Genomic DNA, 21,466 nt, shown 5'->3' on the forward strand with positions numbered 1-21,466 from the left:
AAGTGATGTCCGGCCTAGAAAATATACACTATTACTTTATAATATTGGCTAATATAAAACAGGAGGTCCCCACGCTCAAAATAGTCTTAATTCATTAGTAAAGTAAAACGTCAATAATAATATAGGCTGTGTCATGATTTATGTGCTCATGGCAATTTTTATATCTGTGACATTGTACGAAAACATTTTTTATATGTTGGCAGAAGATATTGACACACAAACTCCCAATATTTCCGTTCGACCGACAAATGATCGGGAAATGACGTCAGTGCAGACAATAATATGGCGTCTGCAATCGCAGTGGAGGCTATAGACAGGCAACATTTAGCAATTCAGTCTAAATAACACTGGTTTATGCTCACCTAAAGACGCCAATGGGCACCATATTTCCGTCGATAATGAGATTTCATATTTAATTTCTCTGGTCTTTGTCTAACACCAGCACTCCATGTCCGAAGGACCTCGGGCTCCCTGGTCGAAGCGGGGTTGCGTGGAGTCGCATCGCCGAGGTAAAACCCTGCTGGCATTGTTTTATTTCACACACACAACGTTGTCCTGCTTAATGACATTCTCGTTTTAACTTACTGTAGCCGAAAACACCATTATTGTTTAATATGTCGTGGCTGACATTCGTTGGGACGTGTCAGCGGTAATTACTGGCTGTGCCTCTGATATTGACCCAGTGAGCTCCCTAGGTAGACAGCACGTTTGGACATCATATGGGCTTGAAGCGAACGCTAAAACTCTGTGACTGTCTCTAGATAGACAGTTCATTAGGTTTCAAGACACCGTCAGTGTTTATATGCAGTCGCTTTCATGTAGGCTACTTTTTATCTGTATAATCAAAACAACTGTAAAATCAAACAAGTCATTCAGAATTCATAAAGCGTTGTTTTTGTGTCTTGTTTACTGAGTATTTAAACACAAGGTCATTGAAATTCAAAGGATATAAAACTACTTTGAATCTAATGAAATGTTAAGCTGGTAAAACTTGGGGGAAAAGAAACATTTGTCAAAGATGCAGTGATTTAAACATTCATTATTTACTAAAAGGACACATTTTCTCTAAACACTTTACCTCAGTGTCAGTCAAAATAAGTAAAATTAATAAAAAAAACTAATTGTAATTAAAATCTAGAGGCATCCTGTCTTATTGGGGTTTAATAGTTGTTTGGGATAGTTATTATTTTTCAAGATGTTTATTGTGGTCCCCCAGGCTGTATTTGATCAAAAATACAGTAAAAACTGTAATAGCCTATTGTGAAATATTATAAAATAAAATAAAACTGTAATATTCCTGTAATGGCAAGCTGATTTTTCAGGATCATTACTCCAATTTTCAGTGTCACACGAACCTTCAGAAATCATTCCAATAAGATTCAAGACACATTATTTCTTCTTCTTCTTCTTCTTCTTCTTCTTCTTCTTCTTCTTCTTCTTCTTATTTCTATTATTATCAGTAGAGATCAGTAGATATATCAGTTGAAAGCCATAGGCTATAGCATGAAAAAGGCAGATATAACAAACTGATGGTGTATTAATTAACTGCGTGAAGACACTGAGTATAATGTCTGTTGCATAATCCAATGTTTTTCTCTTCGTAAATAATTAAATACTTGATAAAACAAAATTAAATCTGTACAAAATACAGCAGGGCTCGACAATAAGGACTGCCCGGAGCCAGTGTGAACGAGGCTCAGGACAATTGACGGAACTGTCACTGTCCTGATCATGCCAGTGCTGCATCTTCACGAAAGTTTATCTTTTGCACATGTTTTTAAGCCTTAAAAATTTAAATATTCAAGGGCAAGAAGATGCCAAGGAGAACTCAATTCTACAAAAGTCCCTTCAAAGGGGTCATGAACTGCATTTATAATGTTTCCATAATTTAGAAAAAAAAAGATTCTCTGATTTAAACACTGTTTGAAGGGGCGTGCCTGGTGCGAGACTTCAGTGTAAATGCCAACTGTGATTGACTAAAATATTTGCATGTGAAATAGCTAAGTATTACAAGTGTAACTCCAGCAAACCTTTAGCAAGTGATTACTATTACAGCTTTCAAGATTACCTAACCATGAAAAGTGTTGATAATAGCATTATATTTAGGGTGCGTTCACACTTGTAGTTCAGTTTGTTTGGTTTGTTTGGTCCTGACCAAAAAACAAAACGTATAGACCTGGGGCCTGTACCATGATAGTAGTTTAACAAACTCAGGGTTACAGGATTAGTTTCGAGTTGACAAAATCAAACCAATCTATTCAGGCTTTGTTGGTACCATGATGTTGATCATCAGCTTTCTCTGTCAACTCAGGCTTTGATCCTGAGTCCAGAAGTTCAGCTGTGAATAGCCAATCACATGCTGCGGTTCAGTGATATGACATCGGTAGTCAACAGCCAATCACATGCTGTGGATCAGTGAAACTGAGATTAATTTCTCTCTTCTGTAGATTATTACATGAATGACACATTTTAAGAATTTAAACAAATTTACACAGCAAGAAGAAAAGAGCTGTCTATGAAAGAGGACATCTTAAAGAATAAATATTACACATCAATGCAAGTAAAAGTTATGAAGTTAGTTTAGTTGATATATAGAGAGAATTGAACATTTAAGCTCAGTAAGCTTCTTTTTAATAGCTGTATTTATTGATTTTAAATCTTATCACTTTATATAGGCTCTTTAATATGCACTTTGTTAAAAATGATATAATGATTTAAATAACTAAAATGAAAAATATGCAATTGATTAAGGGTAGGGCACCAAGTGCTGAGGGGTGCTGGATTAAACGCAATCATTTTATGCGTGTACATATGGTTTTATTTTCATCAGATGAGAACTCATGAAGAGCTCATAAAATGTTCAAAACATTCAAAACAGCAGTAGGATTTCCTCCGTTGTATGCAGAAACGAAGATCTGCCACAAAAGAGACGGCAGTTGACATCGTCTGTACCGACTAAATGGCAACACAGGTCCTTTGATGAGAAGAAGCAGGTATGCTTTTTGTGTTTTTCTAGCGTTTTCGAAACATGCTCGTTGGACCAAATATTTTGGATACACCGATCTTTCAACGTCGTCAAATCAGCTGACTTGTAGTGTCGCATCTAGTGACATCATGTCCTGTTTTTGGTTCGTTTACATATTTTCGGTCTGTGTTGCGTTCATATATCAAACGAACCACACCAGAGTTCATTTGGAAGCGGACCGAGGCCCATCTTTTTAACGGTCTCTGTCCGCTTGTTTGGTGCACTCCAGGGTTCGGATGGCAGCGTTCTCATATGTTTAAATAAACCCCACTAACCAAACAATTGCACCAGTGTTCGTTTTAATCGAATCAAACATGACAAGTGTGAACGCACCCTTAGATTGTGGCATGAAAGGTTGCAGATCACAGACATGTTGAGCGCATGGATGCAGTGATCTTGTCATTGAAACTCGATTTCTGCACACTAATGAATGCTTAGTACTAACAGTGCAAACACGATGTAAATAAGAATGTGAAATTGACCATTTAGTCACTGGTGTATTTTACTGGCACATAGACAAAAAACATCTGACTGTACATGAATCATTACAAATCAGATACCACTAGTCACACAGATCAGGCATTAGAATTGACTGTTAAAATGTTAGCAAAACATTTTCAAATGGGTATGTACTAATTAACAATGGTTATTTTAAAGCAATAAATCCAGTGAAGTTGTGTTTTTTTACGGTGAACTTGTTGTTGCATTGTTGAGTCTATTTCGTAAAAGTCTGTTTGCAAAGCCTGCGCTGAACTTGCGACTGGCTTACCAAAAAATCCACAGTGAAATGTACCGCATATAAATAAATAATGCACAACTAAGACATTCACATTGTTGAAAATAAATAACCACATTCCTAACATTAGGATCCTTTGGAAGGTAATGTTATTTTTAGTCCAGTGATCCTCTTCTCTCCTTGTCATCTCACGAACATTCCAGTAGGCAAAGTTACAAAGTTGTAACAATGAAGTAGGCGTTGATTTTCTTCTGCAGAGGCGGTCTTTCAATGAATTTTGATTTCACTCTATGGCCATCTTTCGAAATGACAGCTGTTTCACTGTTTCACAATGCCAGCTGAAAAGTCAAACTCCCCAAAGCTGTTCACCAAACTTATGATTACATTTTATATTTGAAATCAAAATTTTGACAACAAATGTATCATAAATGTGGTTTCTTATGTTAAGATAGCATTAAAAAGCGTATTTTTAAAGCTGTGTTTTAGACAGTGGGTAAATATTGAATTGAGTTCTCTTTCACTTCTTTTAATTCACAGAAAATGATATAAAAATGCCAGTCTTGGTAGGTATCTTTGTAAACATTGTCAGTTATGTATTTAATGAACATTGAGAAATAAAATGCTTGTTTACCAGTATATTGGATCTGTGCAGCTCTTAAAGTGACAGCATCCTAATATTTCTGCTGCGCTGCTGTCTGAAAGGGTTAGTTCACCCAAAAATTAACCCTAACCCTAACCCTTACCCTTATGTCGTTCGACACCCATAAGGTCTTTGTTCATCTTCGGAACCCAAATAAAGATTTTTGTTGAAATCCGATGGCTCAGAAAGGCCTCCAGTTGGCAGCAATGTCATTTCATCTCTCAAGAACCATAAAAGGCACTAAAGAAGTTATTAAAAAGCCCATCTCACTACAGTGGTTCTACAATAATTTTATTAAGCGATGAGAATAGTTTTTGTGTGCAAAATAAACGAAATAACTACTTTTATAGCGATTGCTTATTTCAAAACACCGCTTCGTAAAGCTTCAAACCATTATGAATCAGTTCAGATCGCCAAACTCACGTGATTTCAGCAGCTTGGCACGCTTCAGGAAACATTGTTTTGAAATCGACCATCACTATATAAGTCGTTATTTAGTTTTTTAATTACTAATTAACAACTGGTAAATGAAAGCAATAAACCCATTGAAGTCATGGTTTACAGTGAATTTAGAACAGCTAAGGGCTAACAGTTATCGGGCACGATGTGGAGCTGCTCTAAATTCCCTGTAAATCATGGCTTCACTGGACATATTGTTTTTTATAAAACGGTTAGTCCACATACCTGGCAAGGTTTCTTACAATTAACACACAGACACACAAATGTAGTTATTGATTAAAAAAACAAAAAAAACTGCCAGACAATGTAGATCTTCAGAAGCAGAATGGTTGTCTTCCAAGCAACAACACAAATTTACAATGGCTTCGAGCGCAGCTCAACCAATCATAATTAAGGACCGGAACTATCCATTTTATTATCAATTATAACATTGTAATGATCATCTTTCATTCATAATCTATCTATTTATCATCATCTGGATGTCATCTCTTTTTAGAGCAGGGCAAGTACAAGCAGAGGAAATGTGAACGTCCCTTCAGTGCTGTGAAGCCGACCGTTGGCCAGGAGGCCTCTAAAAGGTAATGTCACAAAGTCATCACCCTCTACTTTTCTCCAAGCCACCTAACCAGTTAAGTATACAGTGTCTTATAGTGTTTTTAATCTCAGTTTTATGTTCAAAATAATTGTTTAACTATAAGAAGCTTCTGTTTTGCATGGTCCAGTTTCAATGTGCGAACAGGGATATTTTGTCTTCTACCTCCAATCATGTCTCATGTAATTGTCTTATGTTTGCACACAGTTTTTGGTGCATCTTTAGCATTTCAGTCTGTTGGTAATTTTCACATAATTTTAATGATTGAGGCTTGTTCGATTTGTCATTTAGGTGAATATCTTCAGAATTTAATTTCCTACGGACACAGAGGTACTGTCCTCTGATTGGCTCGGACACCCCCCTGTGACATGCCCGTGGCCAATCAGAGGTGAGTGTGCTGTGTGTGCATGTGTGCAGTAGAGGGGGAGTGTGTGGGGGAGCTTTGAGAGAGTTTGGCTTTCAGCAGCAGAAACTGAAGTGCTGAGGTGTGAAAGTTCTTGAAGTCCTTCCAGAGGCTTTATTAAACTCTGGCATGTTTTTTTTTTCAACCATCTATTATCAACTAAACTATAAACAGTTCAGATGGCTAATGAAGAACTTGAGGAAGTGCTGTTTAGTTCAACAAACACTTAATTAAAGAATTGCATCATTTTATTTTGACTTAAAAGGATAGTTCACCTGAAAATGTATGCCAGTTTCAATTTTTTTCAACAGTTTCTTATGCTTACCTGCATTTATTTGATTAAAATGTTTGAACAGTTATTTTGTGAAATATTATTACTATTTTAAATAACTGTTATATATAATGACAGCTGAATTTTCAGCATCATTACTCCAGTCTTCTATCTTCAAACATTTCTTATTATTATACATGTTTTTTGATGAAAGTACAAAAGAACAGAATTTACTTGAAATGGAAATCTTTTGTCAACATTATAAATGTCATGTCAGTTTTGATCAATTTAATGTTGGTGAATAAAGTTATTTATTTATCTTTCTTTTTATATGTTATTGACCCTAAAACTCTGATTAAAACTCTGACGGTAAAAAACTGATTTTGTTTCTTCTGTTTTTGTCTATTCGAGGAAATGGGGAACAAAACAACATTGGACCCCACTGACTTTCATTGTATCTTCTTTTTGTATGTTCCACAGGGTCAGTAAATTATAACAATAATAATTTTGGGTGAACTGCCCTTTTAACGGGCCTTTTCCATCATGTTGATTAAGATTGAGCTCTGAGACGAGACAAATCAGTCTTATTTCTATCAAATACTTGAAATAAAATGGTAACTGTCTGTCTCTCCATCACAGTTATGATCTTCCCAACCTTGCAGACGACCAGCTAAATTGGGACATATCGACTTGCCTTGACGTGTCATTTATAAAAGAGTTTGTGTCTCTGCAGGTGCCTAATGGCGGGGGATGTGGAGGTGTACCTTTCCCAAGTGCATGACGGCAGCGTGTCGTCGGGTTTCCGAGCCTTGTATGAGGAGCGACTGCTGCTCGATGTTACTCTGCTCATCGAGGAGCACCACTTCCAGGCCCACAAGGCTCTGTTAGCGACGCAAAGCGACTATTTCCGGGTCATGTTCACGGCCGATATGCGGGAACGGGACCAGGATAAGATTCACATGAAGGGGTTGACGGCAGCCGGGTTTGGTCACGTCCTCCGCTTCATGTATTATGGTTCGTTGGAGTTAAGCATGCTCACGGTGCAAGAGATCCTGCAGGCTGCCATGTACGTGCAACTCACAGAGGCTGTAGAGTTCTGCTGCTCCTTCCTGCTGGCCAAGATCTGCTTGGAGAACTGTGCTGAGGTCATGCGCCTGCTGGAAGACTTCAGCGTCGGCGTGGAGGGTGTTCAGGAGCAGCTTGATGCATTTCTGCTGGAGAACTTTGTGCCCCTGATGGCGCGACCGGACTTCCTGTCCTATTTGAGCTTGGAGAAGTTGATGGCATATCTGGATAGTGACCAGCTGAGTCGATTTCCAGAAATTGAGCTGTATGAGGCGGTGCAGGCTTGGCTGAGACATGACCGGAGACGATGGAGACATACAGACGCGGTGGTGCAGAACCTGCGCTTTTGCCTCATGACTCCTGCCAATATCTTTGAGAAGGTAACAATGCTTCCTTGTCACTGACCCCTAAACATAAAATAAACAAGTAAGAAAAAGGGAAAAATCATTTGAAAATGTCATTTAAAATTTAACTCTCCAAGTGCCAAATGTGTGAGTTGCAATCAACGTTGGCGAGTACATGAAACGGTGTAACTCACCAGTTGGCAAGTAACATTTTTATATCTAGCAATGTACGGACATTAATAAACATGAACAACGTTTGGGACAATTGATGGGCCGCACTAATATCGTTACTTGCATGCTGTGTGGAAAGTTTTGTGTGAGCAAACATCCTAAGTGCACATCCTAAAAGCCGGGTCTCAGACAGTGTACAAATGCTAATCTGAGCTCTCTTTCACATCGTCTTACACTCAACGAATTCAAACTAAATTATGTCAAGAAATAGGGAGTGTCCTAGTACATATAGTAGGTTATGTCTTGAGTGGACGTAAACAGTTGAGAAAGTAAGCACTGTGTACAGTATCAGTATATTAAATCTTGCATTCACTCTTAAATTGAAAGCAGCAACAAAGGACAAAGAAATAATCACTCAATGCTCTTGACTGAATAACTTTATGAAGGCATAATTAAAAAGGATATTTAACTCATACAATGAAGACTATGCAGTGTTATTTTACATTTGCTTAGAATGTTTACGTTTTGGTGTCATCAATGCCTGTTTTTGCAAAACCAGTTTAATGGCTGGTAAAACATTTTTTTGGCAGATGTGGCAAAAATTTGTTTTATGCCGTGATTTTACCACATAACACTTTACAACCTGAGTGGTCATAAATTTACTTGTCATAAATTATGCAAAATGTTAAGAAACATTATAAGACATTCATTAACTAAGGTCTGCAGAGGTCATCTCTATGATATCATTCCCTGTTTTGTTTCATTCAGTATGACTTTTTGTTTGATGAACATAAGTCTAAGATTACTGTGCATTATAATAAGAAAAAGTTCTAAGATTATATCAGACTAAATTAAAAAAAAAAAAATCTTTTTCTTTTTAAAAATTGCATTCTTAAAACTTTTATTCAGAAATTGAAACCATGATCCTTGTGCCCTACCGTTCACAAGTCTGAGGTCAGCACAATAATGACCCAAACTAAATTTAACTAAAAACTTTGTATGCATTTTCATAATTTGCTGTTCATTTCCATGAATGGCGTTTTGGGGGCCTGAAAATGCAAACTTTTGAAACCAATATTCAAAGTGCACGTTTTTTAAAACATTACCGTTATCGTCACCATGTAAACTTTAAAAACATGATTTTGTGATGTGCATATTACAGCTTTTTTTAAATATATAATTTCCACAGAAATGGTGTTATCACTGATTTTAACGATGTGGCATAAACGTACCCTAAGATTGCTCAAAGAACCCAGAAATAAAAGTATTAGTTTCCACAATTTTAAACCGAACAATAATATTAATATTGATAATAAGAATATGAAATGCTTTTTTAACTCTAAATCAGCATATTAGAATGATTTCTAAATTATTTCATATTACATTTTAAAATCTATTATACTGTAAATATGAAGTTATTTTAGTCTGTATTATTATTTCACTACTGTATTATATTTTGATTGCATGAATTCAGCTTTAGTGAACAAGAGCTTTCAAAAACATTAAAAAAAAATCTTAACAACCCCAAACTTTTGAACTGTAGTGTATCTATAATTTTCCTGTCATTAACCCTCATGTGTTTCTTTCCTCCTTGCATAGGTGAAGACATCAGAGTTCTACCGTTATTCCCGCCAACTGAGACTAGAAGTAGACCAGGCACTCAGCTACTTCCATCAGGTGAACGAACAACCGCTGGCGGAAACCAAGTCCAACCGCATCAGATCCGTGAGACCCCAGACTGCTGTATTCCGTGGAATGATTGGCCACAGCATGGTCAATAGTAAGATCCTCCTCCTGCATCGGCCCAAAGTGTGGTGGGAACTAGAAGGCCCCCAGGTACCGCTCCGCCCCGATTGCCTGGCCATCGTCAACAACTTCGCTTTCCTGTTGGGTGGTGAAGAGTTAGGCCCTGATGGAGAGTTCCACGCTTCTTCGAAGGTCTACCGCTACGATCCCAGACAGAACTCTTGGCTACGCATGGCCGACATGTCCGTTCCCAGATCAGAGTTTGCTGTCGGCGTCATCGGGAAGTACATTTATGCCGTTGCAGGCCGCACTCGTGATGAGACGTTTTATTCTACAGAACGTTATGACATTGTTGAGGACAAGTGGGAATTTGTAGATCCTTACCCAGTAAACAAGTACGGCCACGAGGGCACTGTGCTCAACGGGAAGCTGTATATCACTGGCGGCATCACCTCCTCTTCCACCTCAAAACAAGTGTGCGTCTTTGACCCGGGACGGGAAGGAACGTCCGAACTTCGCACGCGGCGCACGCCCATCCTCACCAACTGCTGGGAGAACAAGTCAAAAATGAACTACGCTCGTTGCTTCCATAAGATGATCTCCCACAATGGGAAGCTGTACGTCTTCGGCGGGGTGTGCGTGATACTCCGTGCCTCTTTCGAATCCCAGGGCTGCCCTTCAACAGAAGTATATGATCCAGAGACCGACGAGTGGACTATTTTGGCCTCTATGCCTATAGGACGCAGTGGGCATGGAGTGGCGGTGTTAGACAAACAGATCATGGTGCTCGGGGGACTTTGCTACAACGGTCATTACAGCGACTCTATCCTCACTTTTGACCCTGAGGAAAACAAATGGAAAGAGGACGAGTATCCCAGGATGCCTTGCAAACTGGACGGACTGCAAGTGTGTAGTTTGCACTTCCCAGAATACGTTCTGGAACATGTGAGACGCTGCAGCTGAGTCTTTGTACCTTCTAGACAGTTTAGGAGACAAACGTTTACAGGTGTGACAAGTAATACTAATACTGTTGAAGCTTTTAAACTGTAGGCCAGTGCTTATTTAAGAAGAAAAAAATCCTTTTTAGGCTTTCATTGTAGAAAGGAAGGTTTGTTATTTGTTCTGAGCATTGGCGGTCTCATAAAAAACGGATACAGACGACCTTTTTACTCATACGTCTGACTCATTGCACTGTAATCATCCTGTAGAGCACATATTACTCTTCATGTTTCACCACATTGTCTTCTCTGTGACGTTCTTCTATATCCCTTCATTCTGTTCACAGGAAGTCATGTTTTATGTGTGCATATTCCACAACAAGTAGTCTGCTGCATCTAGGAGTGGTTAGAAAAATGAAAAGGAGACTAAATGAAGTAGAGGAACTCATGAAGAAACGTACCTGTCCCTTTTTTTTCTTTCACACTTACTAATCTAAGAATGCATTTGTGCTGATACTAGTGATGTTGTAGTGGATCTTGACGATAATGACTGTAATGATTGTAATCTTGAAGATGATGTTGACAGGCATTGCACTCGTATAAGGGCATATATTACTGCTCTACAATAACCGGTCCTCCACTGCTGACTGCAATGGGAGAAAAGGGGACAGCAGAGATTAGGGGACGCAGAGTTCCCGCTTCTCCAAACTTTATTAGTTGTGCTTATTTTTAACTTATTTATTAAAATGGCAAAGCTTTGCCTTGATCCAATCCGTATAATGTAAGGAACTACTTTCTATGTGTGTGTGTGTGTGTGTGTGTCTCACATTTTGTTTCACCAGCAAAGGGCTAAAGCACATATGCATCTTGTGTTTTTAATGTCTAATGAAACACTAACAGCAGTTCTGAGTTTAGGCGTCCATTAGGTATTAAAATCAGTTGCAGTAAAAGGGATTATTCATCAATTACTCCAAATCTGAATGACTGAAATGTTTAAATATCTGTTTTTGTTTGTCTGTGCTATGAAACTCAGTGGTACCCAAAACATGTGTTTTTTTTGGATGCCATTGGTTTTCATTGTATGGGGGAAAACATATTTTGTGTTCCACAGGTTTGGAAGAACAAATATGAGTAAATGATGACAGAATCATCATTTTGTTGGTGAACTATCCCTTTAAAACAGATCTTGAAGGTGTTTGGCAATATGTAATTTACTATTACAGACCCTACATGTGATGCTGTGTTTCCTCAGAGTTCCTGGTTGGTTTGTACTTTCTCAAACACTAATTTTGACTTTTTGTCTCTGCCGTGTGACATTTATCATCGAAAATTCATGCTATTTTCATGTACATATAGATGCCAAACTGTGGTCTGTAAGGGTAAAACTGTAATAATCAGACACAGCAGTAGACTATAACCTTGTCATGTTATTTTTTCAGTAGAATAACAGACAATTATTCCACTATAATAATAATAATCCATAGCCCTGTATCTTGTTCTTGAGAGGAGTATAATCAGATTGCTAACTTGTTTACCAAAATCTGGTGGTTCACTGGTATTTGAAGACTTTGTAATTAATTTCCAGAAATAAATGTTCAAACTGTTCAGCTTTGGGTTTTCTAATTGAATACACCTGCTGTGCTGATGTCTTTGGGTTAAGTGTGTATTTTAGATGCCGTTTTCTTTAGATATCAGCATCTTATCCTGTGGCTTTATCCCTGTAAGATGATCCATCAGCAGGATGTGTGCTGCGACCCTAAGCCTGTTCTTCAGCTTGTGTGTCGCTATATTGAGAAAAATGCATTCCTGCAGATCAAACCGTAAAAGCATGGTGCTAGCAATGCCACCTCATGGGTTTGATTCCCATTAAATACATGAACTTATAAATATATATACCTTCAATGCAATGTTAGTTGTTTTGGATAGTTAAAAGAAACTTTATGAATTTGCCAGATGGGGGGATTTTTGGTCTCTTGGTCCTTTTTAAGTATATATACAGGTCCTTCTCAAAAAATTAGCATATTGTGATAAAGTTTATTATTTTCCATAATGTAATGATAAATTATACTTTCATATATTTTAGATTCATTGCACACCAACTGAAATATTTTGGTTCTTTTATTGTTTTAATACTGATGATTTTGGCATACAGCTCATGAAAATCCAAAATTCCTGTCTCAAAAAATTAGCATATCATGAAAAGGTTCTCTAAATGAGCTATTAACCTAATCATCCGAATCAACTAATTAACTCTAAACACCTGCAAAAGATTCCTGAGGCTTTTAAAAACTCCCAGCCTGGTTCATTACTCAAAACTGCAATCATGGGTAAGACTGCCGACCTGACTGCTGTCCAGAAGGCCATCATTGACACCCTCAAGCGAGAGGGTAAGACACAGAAAGAAATTTCTGAACGAATAGGCTGTTTCCAGAGTGCTGTATCAAGGAACTTCAGTGGGAAGTCTGTGGGAAGGAAAAAGTGTGGCAAAAAACGCTGCGCAACGAGAAGAGGTGACCGGACCCTGAGGAAGATTGTGGTGAAGGACCGATTCCAGACCTTGGGGGACCTGCGGAAGCAGTGGACTGAGTCTGGAGTAGAAACATCCAGAGCCACCATGCACAGGCGTGTGCAGGAAATGGGCTACAGGTGCTGCATTGCCCAGGTCAAGCCACTTTGGGCTACAGAGAAGCAGCACTGGACTGTTGCTCAGTGGTCCAAAGTACTTTTTTCGGATGAAAGCAAATTTTGCATGTCATTTGGAAAGCAAGGTGCCAGAGTCAGGAGGAAGACTGGGGAGAAGGAAATGCCAAAATGCCTAAAGTCCAGTGTCAAGTACCCACAGTCAGTGATGGTCTGGGGTGCCATGTCAGCTGGTCCACTGTTTTATTAAGGGCAGGGTAAATGCAGCTAGCTATCAGGAGATTTTGGAGCACTTCATGCTTCCATCTGCTGAAAAGCTTTATGGAGATTTGGTTTTTTAGCACAACCTGGCACATGCTCACAGTGCAAAAACCACTGGCAAATGGTTTACTGACCATGGTATTACTGTGCTCAATTGGCCTGCCAACTCTCCTGACCTGAACCCCATAGAGAATCTGTGGGATATTGTGCAGAGAAAGTTAAGGCCACTATCGAAGCATCCTGGGCCTCCATAACACCTCAGCAGTGCCACAGACTGATCGCCTCCATGCCACGCCGCATTGAAGCAGTCATTTCTGCAAAAGGATTCCCGACCAAGTATTAAGTGCATAACTGAACATAATTATTTGAAGCTTTTCTTTTATTGGATCGGATGAAATATGCTAATTTGAGATATGAATTTTGGGTCTTCATGAGCTGTATGCCAAAATCATCAGTATTAAAACAATAAAAGACCTGAAATATTTCAGTTGGTGTGCAATAAATCTAAAATATATGAAAGTTTCATTTTTATCATTACATTATGGAAAATAATGAACTTTATCACAATATGCAAATTATTTGAGAAGGACCTGTGTGTGTATATATATATTTAAAAAGCTGTAAAAGCTTTGCTCTCTCTACGCGTATATAGCAACTAAAAAATAAAAAAGGCTATCATATGTCCACTTTGCAAAAATGATGCATGGGTTGATTTGGAACAAAATTAATGTAATTAACAAAACAACAACAAAAAAACATTTATTTAATATATATATATATATACTTTAAAAAATAATAATATACATGAATTATGAAATAATAATTCATAAAATTTAAATAAAAAATAAAATGGATGGGATTGATATTGAAGCTTTTTTTAGTTTGTAGAATTAAGCCTCAAGTTAAACATTCTTCTTTCCATCAATAAACACCAATGCTCCATATTTAGAATAATATTAATCCAGAATATACATGTCCTCAAAAAAATTAGCATATTGTGCTGTGTAGCCCAAAAGTGGCTTGACCTGGGGAATGCAGCACCTGTAGCCCATTTCCTGCACACGCCTGTGCACGGTGGCTCTGGATGTTTCTACTCCAGACTCAGTCCACTGCTTCCGCAGGTTCCCCAAGGTCTGGAATCGGTCCTTCACCACAATCTTCCTCAGGGTCCGGACACCTCTTCTCGTTGTGCAGCGATTCTTGCCACACCTTTTCCTTCCCACAGACTTCCCACTGAGGTGCCTTGATACAGCACTCTGGGAACAGCCTATTCGTTCAGAAATTTCTTTCTGTGTCTTACCCTCTTGCTTGAGGGTGTCAATGACGGCCTTCTGGACAGCAGTCAGGTCGGCAGTCTGCATCCGGTTTTGTGTAATGAACCAGGCTGGGAGTTTTTAAAGACCCAGGAATCTTTTGCAGGTGTTTAGAGTTAATTAGTTGATTCGGATGATTAGGTTAATAGCTCGTTTAGAGAACCTTTTCATGATATGCTAATTTATTGAGATTTTGGGTTTTCATGAGCTGTATGCCAAAATCATCAATATTAAAACAATAAAAGACCTGAAATATTTCAGTTGGAGTGCAATGAATCTAAAATATTTGAAAGTTTAATTTTTATCATTAGTTTATGGAAAATAATGAACTTTATCACAATATGCTAATTTTTTGAGAAGGACCTGTACATTTTGCCAGAATGCCTCAGAATTTCCACTTTAGAGTAAAAAGAAAGGTAATTGCAACGTTATTTCTCATAATTGGAACTTAATATCACAATTGCATATCAAATTGTCATTTCATATCTCATAATTAGGCCTACACCTTGTAATTGTGACTTTATATCCAACAATTTATTCTGGAATCTTTTTGGACTTTTCTAGAATGTTAATGTTTCTGTGTGGTTTTTCACTGATCAAATATTAGATAATGAATTGTTCTTCTGAAACATTTCAAATTTTATTTTTCTTTGACGCTATTCAACACATTAACTGGAAGATGGTGGCTGTCTGTAAACGCCGTAAGATAAAGCTTTTTAACTTATGTCACGTTTCTAAGCCTACTTTTACAATTTGCGTTGGTTTGGTCAGGAACAAACCACATCAATGAAATTAAATGTATGCATCAGACCTCTTTTAGGCATGATACGTATATGTTTAGAAATTAACTACGTCACACAAAAATATCACCGAATATATTCTAGAAGAAAAAAAAACCAGCAATTGATTTCCGTGTGGGAAAAAACGCCTGTCGTTGACCGCATGCGCACGTGGCGCCGTGGCTTAGTTGGTTAAAGCGCCTGTCTAGTAAACAGGAGATCCTGGGTTCGAATCCCAGCGGTGCCTTTTCAGTGTATTACATTCAAAAGTAAAGGGATATTAGCGTAAAGCTTTTGCACTGTTATCCCTGAAATTGTTTTAATTCAAATTATTTAGGTACAATAAACATAAACTCCAACAGATTTGCTCAATAACAACATGTTTTTAGTTTGTTGTACGATTTGCATGATGTTGTTCATTCTATTCTGGTTGTTTAAATTGAATGTACTGAACAGAGCCTATTTTGGTCTGTTGTCAATGCGACGCAATACAAGGAAGACGCTGATTGGCTCTTTGAACTGACGTCAGGCATGGACGCAGCTGCGCGCATTTTTATCAACGTTTGCTGGTGAGTAGGACATGTCATTTTACATTTTGGTCTCAAACAGCTATAATACTATTAATCCCTAATAAATAAGATGTATAACAGTTAGCCAGTAAAACTAAATGTAAGTTTAGGCTGTGTCAATACATGTCACATAGTAACTGTTACATGTCAACGTTCGTCACCGATCAATTGCATCCGCCACTTTTTACAACGTTAATTCTTACGACATGCTCTCTGGGAAAGTGATAATCACATTTAAAATTGAATACTTATTCTTTTTTGGTCAATAATTCTCATCAAACAAACAACTGAACGCTTCAACAGCTGAGATATTCAAACGATATCTCGTTCGGTGGTGTTTGTGAATCTTGGCAGTTTAACTTGCCTTGTTAGAAATGCTCAACGTGGTTTTAACGTAAATACAGCGTAACTTTATTATTTAGGTTTTGTACGTTTTTGCATGTCTTTGTGAGTGAAGTATTAAACAAAACAGCTTCAATTGACAAACCTGCGAAAAAATACTAATCCATATCTGTCTTAAAGAAATGCAACCTCGTGCTCATCAGCGTGGTGTTAGCTAGTACATCAGTTACATGCTAAATAAATAGATGGCTAGATAGTACTTTGTTTCAAGAGACAATTTTGTCAATAACAGATCAAAAGATGTAAATTTGCCTTGTCAGCTAGTAAAAAGCACTCTAATGTGGATTTGTGTTTCTCTGCAGATTTCAAGAAGTTCAAAGCAAGCCTAATAAAGATGATCTGGAAATGTAAGTATTGCATATATGCTTGTGACAAAAGGGGATACTTATTAAAACATTACAGACTTAAACATGGGAGCTATGCAAGAAGCCAGCCTTTTCCATGCTTATATCAGGAATGTTTATGTACTTTTAAGTTTTTTTCAATAGCTTTAAAATACACTTATCTCGTTTTCATACAGCGACTGAAAAACAACAATCTGTGGGGAAATTTGAAGCTAAGTTTCGCTGTCAGCTTTGTGATTTTCTTGAACCCTGTTAGATTACAGAATATTTTGCCCACCTTCGGCACAGACATCTCAAAGACCACCAAAAAGTTAAATGTCCATTTCAAGGCTGTAGCTTTGAAAGCAGGGTATATTCCACATTCAGTGCACACAAAAGTAAGCATCACCAAGATCAAAATGAGAAAATGTTTAAACCAGAGCTAATAGTAAAAATAGAGAGTAATGAAAATGAAAATGATGACAGTGTAGTTGACACTCATGAGTGTGCTGTGCAGGAGATGCTTCCAGATTAATTGGGCCAAGATGATTTCAATGCAGAAGCAAACGAAACACTATCACAAGACTTAGGAGAACAATTGGAACATAATTTAGCAGCTCTTTAAAAAAAAAATGCAAACCCTCCTTCACATACCAGAGAACTCTGTTCAGGAAGTAATTCAACAGCTTTGCCATATAATCCAGTTGTCCCAGCCACTTTTGCACAAGCATGTGAAGGCTGTTTTTCAGAAACACTTTGGACATGTAGATGAGTCAGTTGTGAAAGAGGTAGTTGAGACTGTGGCAGAGAGTGACATATTGTCCAAATCATGGCTAGATAATTATTTGACAGTTGTTAAATCTTCACAGTTCCCTGATGTTAACACATGCTTTTTTGTTTTACTATTTCAGGTGTATCACGAATTCAGCCGGGTAGTTGGGAAGAACCTTAAAAAAGAATTTTATGGCTCTCTTGATCGTCACTGTCCACAACTGATTCAGGTCAAAGAGAGGTCTCGCTGGGCAGATTTTGAGCGATCTTCTGCATCAAGCCAAGGTTTGTAAATTTAAGTTAATGCCATTGTTTAATTTTGAAAGCCAGATTACTTAAAAGGGATCGTTCACCTAAAAATGTAAATGTAATGTTTATCTGCTTACACCAAGGGCATCCAAGATGTAGGTGGGTTTGTTTCTTCAGCAGAACACAAATGAAAATGTTTAACTCCAACCATTGCAATCTAAACATGCGCAGACAAATCCTTATTAAACACAGTGACTTGTGATGACACATTGATGTCTTAAGACACAGAAAGATCAGTTTGTGCGAGAAAGCGAACAGTATTTATATAATTTTTACCTCTAATACATCACTATGTCCAACAGTCTTAAGCGCGTGATCACTTCCATTGAGTGAGGTCAATGTACACAATATGGTATAGAGATACACGAGAGAGAGATGATCACGCGCTGAAGGCTGTTGGACATAGTGGTGTGGTAAAAATTATATACTTTTCGGTTTATCCCACAAACCGATTGTTTTTTGTATTAAGACATCAACGTGCCATCATGAGCCGCTGTGTTTAAAAAGGATTTGTCCATGCATGTTTTTTTTTTTTTACTCTCATAGATTCTGCTACCATTCAAATGCATTATATGATTACATTATACAGACAGCAACAGTTGGAGTTAAATCTTAATTTGTGTTCTGCTGAAGAAACAAACACACCTACATCTTGGAGTCCTTTGGTGTAAGCAGATAGACATATAATTTAAATTTTTGGGTGAACTATCCCTTTAAGACTGTTCAGTAACGCAGACAAAATTATGATTAATGTAAATTGCCTTCCTTTTATGTTGACAAATTATATTTTCTTTTCAACCTCCACACCTCAGGCTACTGATATCGTTGACATGCGACGTGTTGCTATGAGAGGGCTTCCGGTACTCCTTGGCGATGACCCAACTGAGTTCTTCAAAGCAGGCTTTGTAAGTATTTTTAATGCAGTTTTACTTTTTGTAATTTTTTTCTTGATGTGCATTTAAAACCCCACCAAAAAACAAAGTTATAGTTTAGTTAAATGATGAATGTAAGGATGAGGTTTTAGTTTTAAGTCATTAAGGATAAATTTAAATTCCTGTCATAACACTTATAAAACTCTAAAATACAATCCTGGTTAATCTCATAATTTTACATAATTTTTAATGTAATCAGTAGTTAATGTCATCCAAAGATTTATACAAATGTAAACGAAAACACACATGTAATGTGTAAATATTACTGACCTTCTGGAAACATTTTTATACATAATTCGCAAAAAAATATGCCTGCATACAACTAATAAAAACATTATCAATAAAATTAATATCTAGTGCTAACATGTGTCTTAGTAATGTTCATGTTCTTGTCCAGGCTTCTGATGATGGAGACTCGTACCAGCATGTGCCAGTTGGAATCCTCAGCTTAGAAAATGAAGATGTGGCTCTGCAACCCCTGTCCTTCTGCCTCCACCCATCCTCGGTGGGAATCATTTTGGGGGGAATGTTGTAATGGACAATTTAGACAACATACCCCAGACCAGGTCTTCTTTTTGGTTTAACTTATGCCCTGCACCTAGACTACCCAAAGTGCATGGGCAACACCTTTTTTTCATTCAGCAAGTTTTGCTTGCTTTGGGCAAGAAGGAGTTGAAGGGCAAGATTCTGGCTGTTACAAATCAGCTTACCATGTAAAAGGGTAAAGAAAAACATACTGTACTTATTAAAATTTTGGGAAAGTTTTGAAATACTGTTGTAAAGATTTACAATTGGGTAATTGGTACTTCACCCATTTTACTTTTGTCACTCTTTGAAAACTGATTTTGATAAGTGAATTCCAATAAATTGTAAGTCCAAATAAATCATTGTTATCCTTTGTCCTTGTTTGATATCTTTATTAAATCATTGACCGTAAATAGCTATTTAAATTAAAGTTTTGGGTTCTGCTGCAACATTCATCCATGATAAATGTTAGCATATACAGGTTGATTGAACTTAAAACATTTATGGAAACTCGTTGCCCTAAAAAAGTTGATTTTGTCTTGTTGAAAAAACAAAAAAATTCCAGTTTAATGTACGTAAAATTTCAATAGCACTGAATTAAAAATTATTAGTTCAATTAACTAAAAGTTTTTAATTAAATGCTGTTAAAATCTTAAGTACATTAAACTGGAAATGTTTTGTTTTTTCAACAAGACAAAATCAACTTTTTTAGGGCAACGAGTTTCCATAAATGTTTTAAGTTCAATCAACCTGTATAGGCTTGCAGTGTGCTAGTACACCGCACTAATATCAATGATGATAAAATATTTTTCAGGTTAAGCTATTTTAACTTCTGTTTATGCACAATCTTCCATTAGCCTGCATATCTGTATTTATCACAGGACATTTATTTGCTTGTATGCAAAATCCAAAGGGTCAAAATATTATTAAACACAAACCAATTCATAAAACAGCAACAATGGTAATACTGTTGTTAAAATTTAATTAGTCCATTTTAAGTAATATATTTAATATTGTATTATAACAAATCATTGTATTATAATATAATAATTCTTATAAAATGATCCACCCTTATGTATAGTTTATCCTTACCATATAAAACTTAATAAATGGTAATCTACACACACACACACACACACACACACACACACACACACACACACACACACACACACACACACACACACACACACACACACACACACACACACACACACACACACACTTAAAAAAACGGTCACAGTACGCCCTCTGGTGGCAAACAAAGACGTTGTTTCATTTATAGTTATGCATGCAACTGAGATAATACATTAATTATTTTAGAAATTAATTTGTCATACCACAGAAGAATTTAAATGGTGATTAATAGTCAGCATGTTCTACATGCTTATGATGACACGGCTTATACTGAATATAACAACAAATTTGTAGCAAATCAACTTGAAAACAAAAGAGAAAAATCTATTATAACTGCTACTATTGATTCCACTGGGTAATATAAACAGTCATCAGAAACAGTAAAACATTAAATAACCCAGATTTAATATAGGCTATTAGTTATTTTTAGATAGCATCTTAACAAAAAAATAACAAGAAGACTATTTAGCCACCTTTGCCTATTTATGAGAACTATGCAATGCATTAATAAAAATACCAAATAATAAAACACCAGGGTCAGATGGGTTTCCTGTGGTAGAATTTATCCAAATTTTTTGGAATATGCCTCCACTGTTTTTTGTTTTGTTCGCTTTCCATAATGATCAAACTGGATTCATCAAAGGCTGCCACTCTTCAAGAAAACTATATATCACAACACAAATACAGAAAATAATAGTTTCCTAAAAAAACGACCAAATCAACATTTCGGTAGCAATGGAATCCTTCATCCCAGTTCCCCTACTTATTACTTTCTAGGGGTAACAGGCCTACCTGGGCATTTTTCGTTCAGAAATGGTTCTCTTGTTAAAGATTTAAAAAGCTGTAAAAGCTTTGCTCTCTCTACGCGGTGTATAGCAACTAAAAAATAAAAAAGGCTATCATATGTCCACTTTGCAAAAATGATGCATGGGTTGATTTGGAACAAAATTAATGTAATTAACAAAACAACAACAACAACAACAACAACAACAACAACAACAAAAAAAAACATTTATATATATATATATATATATATATATATATATATATATATATATATATATATATATATATATATATATATATATATATAGACTACTTTTTCCTCTCAGCCA

At 36.9% G+C, this 21,466-nt stretch overlaps 1 protein-coding gene, 1 long non-coding RNA gene and 1 other non-coding gene across 4 annotated transcripts; all 3 read left to right on the forward strand.

The window, feature by feature from the left end:
• The first annotated feature begins 363 nt into the window (after window positions 1-363).
• Window positions 364-11,994, forward strand: klhl15 (kelch-like family member 15). 2 transcript variants are annotated; one of them, XM_067435206.1, is made up of 4 exons: window positions 364-509; window positions 5,357-5,438; window positions 6,860-7,571; window positions 9,306-11,994. In XM_067435206.1, exons 1-4 carry the CDS (start codon window positions 449-451, stop codon window positions 10,413-10,415), a joined length of 1,965 nt encoding a protein of 654 aa, XP_067291307.1. In that variant the 5' UTR covers window positions 364-448; the 3' UTR covers window positions 10,416-11,994. The 2 variants fall into 2 exon arrangements, with proteins under 2 accessions (XP_067291307.1, XP_067291308.1); XM_067435207.1 differs by lacking the exon at window positions 364-509 and adding an exon at window positions 5,744-5,840.
• A 3,562-nt stretch (window positions 11,995-15,556) lies between these two features.
• trnat-agu (transfer RNA threonine (anticodon AGU)) lies at window positions 15,557-15,630 on the forward strand. The gene has a single exon. It is a non-coding gene; the product is annotated as a tRNA-Thr (tRNA).
• Window positions 15,631-15,704: 74 nt separating this feature from the next.
• LOC137064027 (uncharacterized) lies at window positions 15,705-19,494 on the forward strand. Its single transcript, XR_010901470.1, has 5 exons — window positions 15,705-15,952; window positions 16,657-16,701; window positions 17,589-17,733; window positions 18,570-18,662; window positions 19,087-19,494. It is a non-coding gene; the product is annotated as an uncharacterized lncRNA (long non-coding RNA).
• The last annotated feature ends 1,972 nt before the right edge of the window (window positions 19,495-21,466 follow it).

The sequence above is a fragment of the Pseudorasbora parva genome, chromosome 24 (genome assembly GCF_024679245.1).
Source record: "Pseudorasbora parva isolate DD20220531a chromosome 24, ASM2467924v1, whole genome shotgun sequence".
NCBI lineage: Eukaryota > Metazoa > Chordata > Actinopteri > Cypriniformes > Gobionidae > Pseudorasbora > Pseudorasbora parva.